General features: G+C 36.0%; 3 protein-coding genes and 1 pseudogene across 4 annotated transcripts in view; 3 read left to right on the forward strand and 1 right to left on the reverse strand.

Moving 5' to 3' along the window:
• Nucleotides 1-1,186: 1,186 nt before the first annotated feature.
• LOC127499710 (complement C1q-like protein 4) lies at nt 1,187-3,751 on the forward strand. The gene is made up of 5 exons (XM_051870213.1): nt 1,187-1,453; nt 1,735-1,818; nt 1,940-2,023; nt 2,672-2,791; nt 2,880-3,751. The coding sequence occupies exons 1-5, from the start codon at nt 1,285-1,287 to the stop codon at nt 3,161-3,163; spliced, it is 741 nt and encodes a 246-aa protein (XP_051726173.1). The 5' UTR covers nt 1,187-1,284; the 3' UTR covers nt 3,164-3,751.
• A 137-nt stretch (nt 3,752-3,888) lies between these two features.
• Nucleotides 3,889-7,544, forward strand: LOC127498720 (cerebellin-2-like; annotated as a pseudogene).
• On the forward strand, nt 7,408-12,483 carry LOC127498754 (cerebellin-2-like). The gene is made up of 5 exons (XM_051868445.1): nt 7,408-7,412; nt 11,170-11,354; nt 11,466-11,540; nt 11,884-12,021; nt 12,111-12,483. The coding sequence occupies exons 1-5, from the start codon at nt 7,408-7,410 to the stop codon at nt 12,395-12,397; spliced, it is 690 nt and encodes a 229-aa protein (XP_051724405.1). The 3' UTR covers nt 12,398-12,483.
• The window catches only part of tep1 (telomerase-associated protein 1), a 43,190-nt gene continuing 40,457 nt past the window's right edge, over nt 12,368-15,100 (reverse strand). For both annotated transcript variants that reach the window (XM_051869998.1, XM_051870005.1), the window contains exons 51-56: nt 14,457-14,597; nt 14,220-14,319; nt 13,738-14,131; nt 13,101-13,183; nt 12,903-13,007; nt 12,368-12,778 (exon numbers count right to left, since the gene is read on the reverse strand). In XM_051869998.1, the coding sequence (XP_051725958.1) occupies nt 12,659-12,778; nt 12,903-13,007; nt 13,101-13,183; nt 13,738-14,131; nt 14,220-14,319; nt 14,457-14,597 (943 nt within the window). In that variant the 3' untranslated portion in view covers nt 12,368-12,658. The remainder of the gene's footprint in view (nt 12,779-12,902; nt 13,008-13,100; nt 13,184-13,737; nt 14,132-14,219; nt 14,320-14,456; nt 14,598-15,100) is intronic.

The following is a 15,100-nucleotide window of genomic DNA, read 5'->3' on the forward strand; positions in this document are numbered from 1 at the left end:
TTTGTTTTCTCTAAACTTGCCAAGATGCTCCGGAATATCCATCCATTCCTTCTATCCTAGAAATTTCCAATTTTCCAAGTATTGATTTTAAAATTAGGAGTAAATTCTGATTAATCATCTGTCCACTAAATTGGACATCATGCATCACTAGCTATATTTCAGCTACAATTCATACTATTACTGTGACCCTACTTCATCTGCAGTAACTTTTTTTGGCTGTAAATAAATGTATTTGTGTTATTAGACTATAATTTGCAGTTACATCAAAAAAATAATCTGATTACGTAATGCACATTACTTGTAATGTGTTACATCAACAAAGAAATGTGATTACGTAATGCATGTTACTTCTGATGTTACTTTACTTGTTACATCAAAAAGTAATCTGATGATTATGTAATGCACATTACTTGTAATGCATTACCCGTAACACTGCTCATTTCAGATGAGATGTGAAATAACACCTGATCACTAGTTTTTCCAGTCTGAAAACATCAATAAATTAGTGTAGATTTCAGTCTGAGGTTTTCTCAGAGAGAAGAGATAAATTTGTCCACTTTAAGAATGATAAGCTAATAAGGGTAAATCAACGTAGACTGGAGGGAGCGTGAACGTTATCTACATAGTCTGAGTTGGGTTTCCACAGAGTTGAAGTTGTATTATATATTTTGGTAGTTTTCACATGATTTTATATCATTTCAAATGCTGTGTTGTTTCAACTCATGTTTGGGTCAAATATGGACAAACCCAACCACTGGGTTTAAAAATTTAAATTAAAACTTTAAACCAATGGTTGGGTTTGTCCATATTTATCTACAGTATCTCTTCAGTTAAAAACATAAACGCATACTGTCCACTTAAGTGGACATCTGAAAATCCCGCAATTGAAAATCTCTGGAAAAAAAGTTCAAATCTTGTTTTTCATGACCTAAGAGCAATAAAAATGCATAGGGGAAAAAAAATCCTGACTGTGGTTATCATAATTCATGCCTGAAAGGGTTAAACACGAACAATAAAACAAAACAATGTACAAGTGGTTACTTAGTACCATCTACACAAGCTTTTAAATTGCCATTTTGTATTGATGAAGGAAAATATAATCCAGTATTATCACAGTGTTTTGTCAGCTATATGTCACTCTGGGAATTCGATTGCTTACACCGACTACTGCTTCAAAATGCAGTCCAAAGTCTCTTGGTCTGTTTAAACAATTACACAAGTTGTGGTCTTTAAGAGAATGTTATTCTTTTGATACATCACTAGTAACAGACAGAACAATAAATAATGTTGATTTTTATAACAGCTTTAATGCTCAATGTGGTGGCTATACCAGCAGATGATTTATTTTCACCAAACATAAACATCCTTGAAGAACTGGGGAAGATGAAGATCATGGAAACAAGGATGGAATCTATGGAGAAGGAAATGGAGCGACTAAGAACAGAAAACACAGGTAATGTGACACTGCTGAGAAAATGTGAAGAACACAGACAACTTTAATAAAATACAAAACTATAGTTTCCATCAAAAACCCTTCTAATTAAAGGTAAAGGTAAACTAGGTTGGTTTCCTAGACATATGTTAACATAAGTCCTACCATAAAACAGTTTTCCAGTTCAATAAGTAGCATTTTGATCTAACAACTGGATGATTTAAAAGTGAATTGGTAAATCTTTGGTCTTCACTGTCCATGTATGCACTGAAAAGATAATGATTTTTTTATTATTATTGTAGCACAAGCAAAGAAGCTGGAGGAGTTTCATGTTACAATGAATGACAGAAAGATCAAAATGGATGAACTAATTAAACAAAATGAAGGTAACAAAAAATAACAAATCTCACATATTTATGCAACATCAAAAAGTTCAAGGCTTACAATTGATCAGAAATGTTTTATGTAAATAAATTAATGTTTATTGATCAATTATTATTATTTCAGCTCAAGCAAAAGAACTGGACACCTTGCGTGGAACAACAAATGACGTAAAGATCAAAATGGATGATCTAATAAAACAAAGTGAAGGTAATGTAACACTAAATTACAATTTTGTTTATTAAAAATTGTACAAGACTCATCAATGTTTTAGCATTAGCATATAATTGCAGGGTTGCTGTAACTAAATAGCCACAAAAATTCATATATTTTAAAGGATAGTTCACCCAAAAATTAAAATTTGCTGTTAATTTACTCACCCTCAGACCACCCAAGATCTAGGTGACTTTTTTTCTTCAGAAGCTGAAACCATGGTCGGTGATTCATATATTGCAAGTCAATGGCAACAGTCATTTATAAGGTGTCAAAACAACATATACCGGCAAAACAAAATTAATACCTGCGGCTCCTGATGATACATTGAGGTCTTAAGAAGCGAAACAATCAGTCTATGCAAGAAACTGAACATTATTTACAACATTTTTCCTCTAATCCACATCCTTGTAAATAATGTTCAGTCTCTTGCGTAGAGCGATCGTTTCGCTTCTTAAGACCTCGATGTTTCGTCAGGAGCCGCGGGTCTTAATTTTGTTTTGTCTGCATGTGTTGTTTTTTTTGTCACCCATTGACTTCCATTATATGAATCACCTAGGATCACAATTTCAGCTAAAAGTCTGATCTTAATCTAATTAAATCTTTTCTAATGATGTCATCTAACTTACATATTTTATGTTTTAGTTTCAAAAGTGGCTTTCTCAGTTTCTCTCTCGTCCTCTAATGGACCGCACAGCACTTTACAAACCCTGATTTACAAACACATCTTCCTCAATAATGGAGACGCTTATGATGCAAATACAGGTACAGTATATAATCACTTCATATACTGTGAATGTGACTTTTTTTTTTTTTAATCCTGAGTAATTTGTGTAATTTTTGTCTGATACAGGAATCTTCACAGCACCCATGAAGGGAGTGTATGTATTCAGGGTTTTCTCTAAGGCCTATGGAAGTTCAGATAAAGCGGTTGTCGCAGGCTTGTTTAGGAACGACCAGCATGAAATTTCTACATATGCACGTCAAAATGGTGGTTTTATCGGCTCTTCAAATGGAGTTTCTCTGCTGCTGGAAAAGGGGGATAAAATATGTGTAAATCTCTATCCTGGATATTGGATTTTTGACAATGAACACCATCACAGCACCTTTAGTGGACATCTGCTTTTCACCATGTGATCAGAACATACACAGCATCTTTGTACATCAAGACTGTAATCATAATACAAGATGTTCAATTCACATGATTTTTTTGTCTGTAAGACTACGAGTGAATGAATTTGATCAAATTTGATGCTGATACTTACTATGAATCACCTATGTTTACGACACCTACAGTAAACAAGGGCTTTCTCTAAAACCTTTGGAAATCAAAATAGGCCTTTATGGTAAATATATGGTAAAAGTATAATATGATTTCATTTTCACTGTATTGACGAGAACTTAAAAAAAATAAAAAAAAATCCTGGTTTGTATATTAAATATCAACATCATGGTAGAGTTTTAGCAGTTTTACATGGTCCTATATTTGACCCACATGTACATAAATGTGCTAACTGTAACCCATAAAGGCATTTTATTAAAATAGTAAAACTTTGGGTGTCACATTATTCCATGATCTAATGATCTTTTACTGTTTTCTGGAGTTCATTCAACATCAATAAAGAGACTTTTATCCAACTGAATTTACAGCAGAACAATATGGAAAAGAAGGATTGGGCAAAACAATGTTTAAGTAAATAAAAAATAAAGCACAATATTGGTTAATGGTTTCGTTACAAGCACTCAAATCCTTTTCCATTTTATAGTGAAATAAATACTGCTTCAAAATCTAGTTTTTCGGTGCAAAGTCTACTGGACAGTTTAAACAATTACGCAAGATGTTGTTCTATAAATTAAGTTGACGCAGTACATTATTAGTTACTGGCAGCACAATGTGGATTCTTATATCAGCTTTAATGCTCAATGTGTGGGCTATACCAGCAGATGATGTACTTTCACCAAACATAAACATCCTTGAAGAACTGGGGAAGATGGAAGCAAGGATGAAATCTATGGTGAAGGAAAATGCAGGTATGTGACACTGCTGACAAACAGAGCTGGGTAGTAATGGATTACATGTAATCTGGATTACGTAATCAGATTCCAAAAATCAAGTACTTGTAATTAAACTACTTTTTAAAATACTTTACTTTTTTATGGATTACTGTCAGCATCCTACGTCCTGTAGTTTGTCTCCGTGCCTCTAGAGGTCCCCTGTGTTCCCCTCTGCCTTAGTTCTTACTCGTGGGTCCTTGTTAGCATTATCCAGGTCACCTGTGCCTTGTTTCTCCTAGGGCAGTGGTTCTCAACCGGTGGGGGCGCGAGTAGGCTACAGGATGGGAGGAAAAAAAACCTGAAAAAAAAAAAAAATTGCAATTTTTTTTTTTATCACTAAACTACTGTCATAAAAAGTTATAGTTTTGTATATACATAACTCCTGAATAAAATTAAAATGTGTTTGGACTGATTTAAAAAAAAAAAAGTTTTGAACAAATTTGATTGGTTTGTCGATAGTGAGCGCAAATGCAGGTGATAAGCGGTTTTATTAAGCGAATCATTGAGTCATTCATTCACGATTCGTTCAAACGGCCGATTCATCAAGAATGAGACAGATGTTTGTGAATGGGTCATTGAATCTTTGACTCAAACAATTTGTTCAAAACACTGAATCATTCAAAACACGATTGAGTGTTGCTGTGAGATGCGCTATGTTGTGATCTTTGTTTGGATTCATCGGATCTATTTTCGCTGCTAAAATAGACCAAAACAGTCATTATTTCGTCTAAAATGTAAGTGACTTAATATTATTAACTTGTTTGTTGAACTGTCATATCAGTGTCACATTTTCAATCGCGAGGTGATGGTAAATTAAGCGATGGTCAATTGTCAGCTCTCATGGTCGTCAGTAAAAAAATGTCATGTATGTTGCTGAACTGTATTCAAATGTTATAAATATAAAAACACCACATTTTGAAATGTAACTGCAGTATGTCAGTTTAGTTTATTTGTGTGTGCTGCGCTCATAGACTTTAGAAAACGGCGCTCATTTGTTTGATTTCTCCTCGAGAAGCTGCGCAAGCCTCAAAAGTTTAAGGTCCTTGCACCCTGACTGAGTCCGAAACTGTCGTATTCGTTTTTTCATATTCGTCATTTGGTGGCTCTCAATTGTCAAAAACACCCCTTAAAATATTTGCTACGGATGCGAAAAATGCAGAAAATCGAAGTTTCAGAGGCTGCAAACGTATAAAACGTGAGGTCGTATTTAGTTTTATATATTTATATATATATGGGGCCCCAACTGCAATGAACCAGCTTTGGGGGGGCCCAGCTTGCCAAAGGTTGAGAACCTCTGTCCTAGGGTATTTTAGTTGTGTTTTTTCCCCTTGTTCCTCACTTGGTTTTGAGTCTTGGCTGCGTGCTTCCTGCTTTGTTTCTCCAAGTCCTTCCAAGCGACCTCAGGTAAGGTGTTCTGAGTTATTTGGTTGTTAATGTTCTCTAGTTTTGTTTTCTCCCCTCGTGGAGTTTTTATTTTCCCATGTGGTTTTTCCATTATCTCTTATGTTATTAATACCTCTGTCTGAGAAGAACTTTTGTTGGATTTTTGCTTGCAAAGACTTTTCTTTTTTTTAATAAATCTACATTGCCTGGAGTACTGCCTTGAGTGTTTCATTTGGGTCTAACTTTACAGCCTCTGTGGCCTAGTGGCAGATATCTCAACCACCACACCAGAGACCGATTACATATTATTTACACAATGGCAGTTGTTCACAATTAATTGATTCTCCTAATTTTAATTTTTTTTTTTTTTTTTTTTACGTTTATATTTTTTTCATAATAAATACAATTTTTCCAGCAGTGAGGGGGAGGTGTGTGTAATCATGCACAGAAATCAGCAACAACAAGAATATTTGTTTTTGTAATGTTGCTGTTTAATTTTAAGTAAATATCTTTTAAAATCATAAGATGTGATTTTGTTTTATTCAGTGTTACTATCAGCAAACACTAACAGGTACATTAGTGTTAGTATTTAAGTATTAACTGTCCATACATTGCAGTTTAAAAATAATCTATTGAGGCTCTCGTTGGCGACTAGAATATATTTTTTTGGAATATATATTTTCTTTGTATCTGTCAAAATAGTACAAGATTATCCTACAATAAATGTGACATCAAATAAGGGTTAGCACAAATGTAATCCAAAAGTAGTCAGATTACGTTACCAAAATTAGTAATCTACGAGATTATATTACTGATTACAAATTTTGTCATGTAATTTATAATCAGTAACTGATTACAATTCATAAGTAATCTACCCAGCTCTGCTGACAAATGTGTTTTTAATAACATATCTATAGAGAACTTTAAATACACATTTTCAACAAAACTCCTTCTTATGAAAATGTAGTTTTGTCTACATACTGTCTATAACACAAGTTCTAAAAATGACTTCCAGTGCAATAATTAGTATTTTTATGATCTAACAGCACTATAGCACTCATCTATTCAGCACTGCGGATGATTTAAAAGTGAATTGGTAATTCTTTGCTTTTTTTCTGTATGCACTGAAAAATAAATGATTGTTTGTTATTTTAGCAGAAGCAAAGAAGCTGGAGGAGTTGCGTGTTACAATGAATTAACTAATTAAACAAAATGAAGGTAAAGTAATGAAATACAATTTTGTCAATGAAAAGAATAACCCTAATGTACTACTGTTTTTAAAGAATCTAAATGATATATGTTTCTATAGAAGGTAAATCTTAAAAGTGAGTCCAATGAAATCATATTTAATTTACATATTTTATGTTTTAGTTTCAAAAGTGGCTTTCTCAGTTTCTGTCATCCACTATTGGACCAAACAGCACTTTACAAACCGTGATTTACAAACACATCTTCCTCAATAATGGAGACGCTTATGATGCAAACACAGGTACGGTATATAATCACATGATAAACTGTGAATGTGCCTTTTTTTTAAAATCCTGAGTGATTTATGTAATTTTTGTCTGATACAGGAATCTTCACAGCACCCATGAAGGGAGTGTATGTATTCAGGGTTTTCACTAAGGCCTATGGAAGTTCAAGTTGGGGGATTTCCGCAGGCTTGTTTAGGAACGGCCAGCATGAAATTTCTACATATGCAAAACAAGATGGTGGTTTTATCAGCTCTTCAAATGGAGTTTCTCTGCTGCTGGAAAAGGGGGATAAAATATGTGTAAATCTCTACTCTGATTTTGTGATTTTTGACAATGAATATCATCACAGCACCTTTAGTGGACATCTGCTTTTCCCCATGTGATCAGAACATACACAGCATCTTTGTACATTAAAACAAATTTGAAACTAACTTGTACTTAAAAATATCACCTATTTTTACGGCACCTATGAAGTAAGTATTCTGACAAGGTCTTTCTCTAAAACCTATGTTAAAAGGTCCTATTTGACCCACAGTGTGTCAATGTGTGAAATGTAACCCATAAAAGCATTTTATCAAAATAATAAACTTTGGGGGGTCACATTATTCCATGATCTAATGCTCTTTTACTGTTTTCTGGAGTCACTCATCTTTACTCTCTTAATGCAAGAGCAGAACAATAAGAAAATAATAATAATGTTTAAGTAAATAAATGAAGCACAAAATACACAATATACCTTTTCCATTTCATAGTGACTGCCTAAAACAAATTCCTTCAAAACCATTTTTTCAGCCGTTTTTCAGTGCAAAGTCAATATATTGGACAGTTTAAACATTTACGCAAGTTGTGGTCTTTGAGACTAGAACAATATTTCAGTTGATACACCACTAATATCTGATGGAAATGGAGCGACTAAGAACAGAAAACACAGGTATGTGACGCTGCTGACAAATGTGAAGAACATATCCAGATAACTATAAGAGTATGGGACACCATACTTGGCCACACATCACTTTCACTTTTTTTTTTTTTTTTTTACTGCATGCACTTTATTTTAGCACATGCAAAGAAGCTGGAAGACTTGAAGGTCACAACAAATTAACTAACTAAACAAATCTTTGTTCAATAAAAATAATACAAGACTCAAATGTATTAGCATGTCATTTCAGGGCTGCTGTAACTACCTAAAAAAATTCAAATAATCTATACAATGTTGATTTTTTATATGTAAGCAATAAGGTACAGAGGCTGTGCTGTATTATGAATGAGTCACGACTGAAGGGCGTTGTTAGGCACGACACGAAGCGAAGTAACCCCTTCAGCTGTGACTTTTTCACGATACAGCACTCGAGTACCTTATTGCTTTTATAAAACGGTTACCACAAAATACAAACGTTAAAGCTAAAAATATGTATCAATGCAACTTTCATGAATTAAACTTTCACCAAAAGCCTTCCTTCCGCCCGAAAAATAGTCCCTGACCATGAACAGCAACAGAAGTTACATTATTATGCCATTAGATGGCAGCAAAAACTGTCTTTATGAGTGTGTCACGTCAGTAGCGAAGACTTTTACATTGAAAAGACTGAATTGTTGTGAACACGGAACAAGACGCAACTGACAAATGCTTTGACTAGCGCTGTCAGTCACGGGAAAACCCCTTAACTGTTAAAAGGACAAGATAATACATCGGACATTTAAACAGATTTTTCATTATGAACATAGGACTGACCTGAAGGAAAATGCTTAATCTGAATGCAGGTAATAAACTCGCTCAATCGATCTCTTTCTCACAATATTCTTCTACATAATACAGTAAACATCAATGAACAATATCAATTGAGAACATACAGTTTATGTTGCTAAGAGTGTTGTGTATGATACATAGAACCGTTGCGGTCATAGCCATGTTTTATTGTGAATAAAACACAGCTATTGACCAATCAGAATCAAGAACAGGAACTAACTAATAGGAGGTATGCACGTGACGTCACCGTCGACCGTTATGACTGCGGTTCCACCAAAGACTATAGAATAACACAAGACATGTCACTCGTATTGTTTTGAATGGGAGAAAGTGTAACGCTCAATATCGCGGAATAAGTCCCGCCTTCAAAATAAGAACCAATCGCCGACCTGTAAAGTCATCGCGTCACTGCAGCGGCCGTTAGAAGCACCGGTTTCTATAGAAACAGTCAGACGCGGCCTTCGAAATGAGGCACAAGAGACTCGCATTTAGGTCTGCGCATGCGCATGCGCATTAGCTTGATCCAGCCTAAATACTGTTTTTTTGTCATGATTTGAGCGTTTGGAAAAAAAAATTATGAGACAGTTGTTGTCAGATTTCATTCAAATATGAAATTTAATCGAAAGCTTGGCAAACAGCTTTGGAGAATTTGATGTTTCCCCATTCAAAGAGATAGGAGCTGCATGATGCCCAGGATGCCCGAGAGGCGTTTCAAAGATGGCCGCCGAGTGAAATGACTTGTTTTAAAGGGACTTTGTTTACACCCACTGAGTGGCAGCACTGTTTTTCAGCGTGAATGCCGCGGAAAACACACAAAACACATCCAGAACGGGAAAGAGCTTTGCTATTGACTGTACAAATAGCTTTGACACAAAATCTGAGGTATATTTTTACAGACTGCCAAAAGCTACTGAAAAAATAAAAAAAAGCAAATGGATCACTGCAATCCACAGAAACAGGACTCCAGGCAGAGAAACAGATTTGCAGTTATCATTTTGTGTCGAAACGATGGATTTTGAGGTAAAATCATACCCAATATATTGTATTGTCATGAATTGTGTTGTTGACAACTCATCAACTAAATATTTACCATCTTATATTCTGCATAATTGGGTGTTTTTAAATAAACACTGACAAAAACTATAGGGCTTTAGGGCTGGACGATATGATGATATATATAACATTGATATAAGTGATCACTCCGATTTAGACCTTCCTATATTGTAGTTATATGAAGCGTTCACAGGCCGATTTGCTTGCGTTTCCCCGGCGTCGAAATCAGGCTGTCAGGAAACACGATTCCTGGCTGCATGTTAATATCCATCGATTAGGTTTCTTTGACATGTTATAAGGAACACTTTCGAGCCCAACCTTTAGTGTAATTGTTTGTTTTACTCGCGTTTTCGCAGTTTCCCCTATTAAATCCAGTCATGCAGCAGGTTCTTTTGCCACTCAGTCCAGCTGAGGGAGCGTGTTCTGGCGGGAAAGTGACGTCAATGCATACCCTCTATTCATTTATATTCATTGAGGCCTAATGTATTAAAGAAATTAAATTAGATACAGTCTCTTTAGAAGGTAAATCTTAAAAGGGAGTCCAATTAAATCATTTGTAATCTGTAACATATTTTGTCAGTTTCAAAAGTGGCTTTCTCAGTTTTTCTGTCGTCCTCTAAATTAACATACCCAAGGTTCACTCACAAGCATTTTTTTTTTTCTGTATATCAGAAGGCTTTAATCACAAAATAATGTTCAATGCACATTCCATTTTGATAGTCTTCCACTGTGCACATATAGGAATCAGAAATTCTTACCTTTTAATTTGCGTTATTAATCTACAGTAGTCAACATTTGAAGTGGATCAAAACCTTTCATCAAAGTTGTCCTAAAACCTTCTTCTTAGGACAACTTTGATTAACTTTTTTGATTCACTTCAAATATTGACTACTGTAATTTCTGTCTGATACAGGTATGCTTACAGCACCTATGAGGCAAATATATGTAGGCTATACAAGATATTTCACTAAAGCATTTGAAAATCAAAATAGGCCTGTGTGGTAAAAGTACAGTGGGTTTCATTTTCACTATTGAAAAGAACTTGTACACTGTGAAACTACATTTCTTGATTTGTATATTAAATTTCAGCATCAAGGCAAATTTTCAACAATGTTAAAAGGCCCTAGATTGAGCTCTGGAGTCACTGATCTGAATACAACATGAATAAAAAGACTGATTAGAAGTGGAATGAAAGAATTATCCCATAGAAATAATAGCAGAACAATGTGGAAAAAAGGATTATGAAAAATAATGGGGGAATAGGGCACAATATTGCAGTTCCTTTCACACACTTATTTTTTTATTTTATTGTTTATTTGCTTAAAATAAATATTGCCTCAAAATGTACTTCTTGTAGTCCAAAGTCTACTAGACAGTTTAAACGATTACGCAAGATGTTGTTCTATAAAAGAACAATTCAGTTGACGCAGTACATTATTAGTTACCGGCAGCACAATGTGGATTCTTATATCAGTTTTAATGCTCAATGTGTGGGCTATACCAGCAGATGATGAACTTTCACCAAACATAAACATCCTTGAAGAACTGGGGAAGATGGAAGCAAGGATGAAATCTATGGAGAAGGAAACGGAGCTACTAAGAACAAAGAACGAAGGTAACGTGACAGGATCCGACATACATGACAACAAGAATATATATATTTCTTCAGCTTTCATTTACTGTCCATGTATGCACTGAACATCTGTTTGAATGATTATTATTTTAGAACAAGCAAAAGAACTGAAGATTTTGTATGATACAACAAAGATCCAAATGGATGAACTAATAAAGCAGAATCAAGGTAACAAATCACAATTTGTAAATCAAAAGTCACTTTTTAAAAATATATATATATTTATGTGTGTGTGCATGTGTGTTTTAATTAAATGTTAAGGATTCAACTATTAAAGATTTTGAATTTTGTGATATATATACATATAGCTTTTCCATAAAATAAAGACATTTTTAAATTTAAAAAAGCTATTTAAACTGCAGTAATATTACAGTATTTTGGATTAAATAAATGCAACTTTAGTGAACTAAGAGACTATTTAAAAAAAAAAAAATCTAAACCCCAGTCTTCTGAAGTGTAGTGTAAATATAGTGAAATAATTTGTAATCTAATGTATAAGTCTATGTTTTAGCTCCTAAAGTGGCTTTCTCAGCCTCTCTGTTGACCTCTTTTGGACCACAAAGCGTTGGACCATTTCCTGATGGTTTACACACCCTGATTTACAAACACGTCTTCCTCAACACTGGAGACGCCTATGATGCAGAAACAGGTGAATCAATTCATGTAGTGTTAATAACTCTCTGTAATTTTCTATAATGTTCTCATTTGAATGGATCTAATTAACCTTTTTTGATACAGGAATCTTCACAGCACCTGTGAAGGGAGTGTATGTATTCAGGGTTTTCTCAAAGGCCTTCGGAAATCCACAGAAAGCCGTTACCGCAGGCCTGTTTAAAAATGACCAGCATATCATGTCTACACATGGACACCAACAAAGTGGTTTTATCAGTTCTTCAAATGGAGTCTCTCTGCTGCTAGAAAAAGGGGATAAAATAAAAGTAAATCTCTATCCTGGCCAGTGGATTTTTGACAATGGAGAACACCATCACAGCACATTCAGTGGACATCTGCTTTTCACCATGTGATTTTGCAGACAGTTTATTCACCCAAAAAAGCTTTTCATCCATAAACGATGTACACTCCTTGAAAATAAAATCAAATATAAAATGAAGTGGTTGTCATTTTCATATAACAAAAAACAAAGCAAATATTCTTTATATCATGGTTTAGTTTAAGGCAATAGTATCATTAGTGCAAGACGCCCCATGCGTGCAAGTAAATGAAAATGTGCAGAATGAATGCAACATTACAACTGATTAAAGAAGAATGTACGGACTATGAGAAAATCAACCTCTCCAGGACAGGAAGTACAGCTGACCCTGCGTATCTCCGCAAATGATTTCCTTGGGGTCACGAGGGTTCACCTCCAGCACCTTGACGGGGCCTCCACACACAAACATGCCAACCTGTGAAATACAGAAAATGAGTGGGAAAAAGAAAGGAAGTGGAATATATATATATATATGTATATGTCGGAGAAATGGAGATGATCGCAAATCCACCCCTTCAATATACTGTGAATAAAAACACCTGTTTCTTAGTGTGTCTGTCCCACAGTTTGACGGATCTGTCGTAAGACGCAGAGATGATGAGGCTCTCGGTAAGCCGTAGTACGCTCACTTTGTCTGTGTGTGCCTAGAGACCAGTCAAAATTCCCCCAGTTTATCAGCAACACATGACTTCATGACATGATCATTGTATCTATCAGGAAAGCTAAAGGATACTTGCCGGTTTTCTTTCAGTCCAGTTGCACGGATTAGGAGGGTGGTTGAACCATATGTTCCCATTATAATCACCACACACAAAAAAGTCTGCAGGAGAAAATAAAACATGAAACCATGATCATGAACAGTTCAAATAATGACCACTAAAAGGTCAATGGGTCATTGTTTAGTTTTATGTTGTGTTAAAGGTTAAGTATGTGTGATTTTTTTCTTTATTCTTCATTAACTACTATTTGTATGCCATTCATGGGTTTATGTTTTCCAAAATTGTCAACATTGAGCCTCCCAGGCACTATCAAAATGATGAGAGCGGTCCGCTCAGATCTGTCAGTCTCTGTCTAGCTCAACCTATAGCGAGAGTTTGGGGCGTGGCTACTGTAGCGGGCAGAGGCGGAGCACCATGGACGCTTCAATTCAACATCATCATGCACCCATTTGCAAAGACGAATGTACCAGTTTATGTTTACCTTGATGTGTCCTGTGTAAACAGCCTCAAACAGTTGTGAATATAATTAAAAGTAATTCATTCTCATAATAAAAGTGAGAAATGGACTTGAACAGATAGCTCTCTTCACGTTTTACTGACCTTCTGACACATTGATTCATTTATGCTATATATTAAAGTGTAAGAACAGGTGTACCGTTTTGCACTGCAGCAGCTGTGATCCAGGACCTAATCTGCGCCGCCTTCCGGTTTGCAATTCGCAGCTGTTCAAGCCGTTCCTTGCTGGGTTTCTCCTCCTCCTCCTGTGGCTCCTCCTCCTGCCGTGGCTCCTCCTCTTCCTCCTGCTGCTCCTCCCCCTGCGGATGTGACTCCTCCCCCTGATTCTGCAGCTCCTCCTCCTGCCCCTGCAGCTCCTCCCCCTGCCCCTGTGGCTCCTCCCCCTGCTCCTGCGGCTCCTCCCCCTGCTGCTGCAGCTCATCCTCCAGCATATTCTCCCACATCTCCTCTTTTGCCTTCAAATTCTCAGGCCTCTTACCCACCGCATCGTCACAAAAGGTTAAGAAGTGACTGTGATCTGAACTCACAGACAACTGAAAGGCAGACCATTTCAGATCATTTAGTTTTCAGACAGTTTTTACAATGTCAGTGTCACAAGATAATGATAGATGATGAACTTACATTGAAGCCAATGTACAGTACACCGTTTTTCTGCCCCAACAGCCAAAAGCTCTTGCTATCATTTGCCATCACGCCGATAGGACGTACCTCGTCTGACCAGCTACAACAAAACACACGTACTGTACATTCACTTCTTATTACCCAATGAAGTAATGTTAACATAATCACAGAAAAAGGCCTAACAGAAGAGTGCAGGACATCTTTTATATGTGTAAAAATGATATGGTGTTTATTTACGAATAACTTTGTTTGCTCCACGAGGTAGAAGTAGAGATCACATCGATGACTGTTCCATTCACACATGCTCCATACAGACTGCCACAGTAGAACAAAAAGCTCACGGGATTCTCCACTTTGTATGAAGACATCTTATCGAGCCTGAAACAAAATAAAATCCAACCATCAAATTGTGTGAAATCGACAAACATTAAATTGGCTACAGACAACCACTCAGGAGTGAAGCAATCATTACATCATCCGTAGTTTTCTTTAGCCACAGTGTGGAAAACATAAAACGACACTGGCTGATATAATAAATGATAAATGGCATATATTATAACCTATACTATTTTTATTTTTATAGCTGCAGTCTGTAAGTTTTGCCTCTTTGTCGCCATCTCTGTTTGAAACCTGCAATTGCAGTTATTTGTGGAATTATCATCTTTACGTGGGTTGTGCATCGGCACGGCAGAGTCCTGCACGCGGACGGGTACCCGCGGATACCCGACGGGTGACCTGCCAAATTTTATGTAACGGGTGGAATAATATTTACGTGTCGGGTGCGGTGCGGGTGCGGGTCGGACGCACGGTAGGCACGGGCGGACTGTGGGTCCAATAGCCAAGACTATTCCAACTAATTTTGGTGCATTTGACAGCTGCTT

The sequence above is a fragment of the Ctenopharyngodon idella genome, chromosome 2, assembly GCF_019924925.1.
Source record: "Ctenopharyngodon idella isolate HZGC_01 chromosome 2, HZGC01, whole genome shotgun sequence".
NCBI classification, from domain to species: Eukaryota; Metazoa; Chordata; class Actinopteri; order Cypriniformes; family Xenocyprididae; genus Ctenopharyngodon; species Ctenopharyngodon idella.

What these genes read in the sequence shown, in the direction of transcription:
- LOC127499710 (XM_051870213.1), top strand. Translation starts at nt 1,285, where the DNA reads ATGTTGATTTTTATAACAGCTTTAATGCTCAATGTGGTGGCTATACCA. An exon ending in ACTAATTAAACAAAATGAAG is followed by an intron (nt 1,819 to 1,939) that starts GTAACAAAAAAT and finishes TTATTATTTCAG; the next exon opens with CTCAAGCAAAAGAACTGGAC. An exon ending in TCTAATAAAACAAAGTGAAG is followed by an intron (nt 2,024 to 2,671) that starts GTAATGTAACAC and finishes TTTATGTTTTAG; the next exon opens with TTTCAAAAGTGGCTTTCTCA.
- LOC127498754 (XM_051868445.1), top strand. An exon ending in ACTAAGAACAAAGAACGAAG is followed by an intron (nt 11,355 to 11,465) that starts GTAACGTGACAG and finishes TTATTATTTTAG; the next exon opens with AACAAGCAAAAGAACTGAAG. An exon ending in CGCCTATGATGCAGAAACAG is followed by an intron (nt 12,022 to 12,110) that starts GTGAATCAATTC and finishes TTTTTGATACAG; the next exon opens with GAATCTTCACAGCACCTGTG.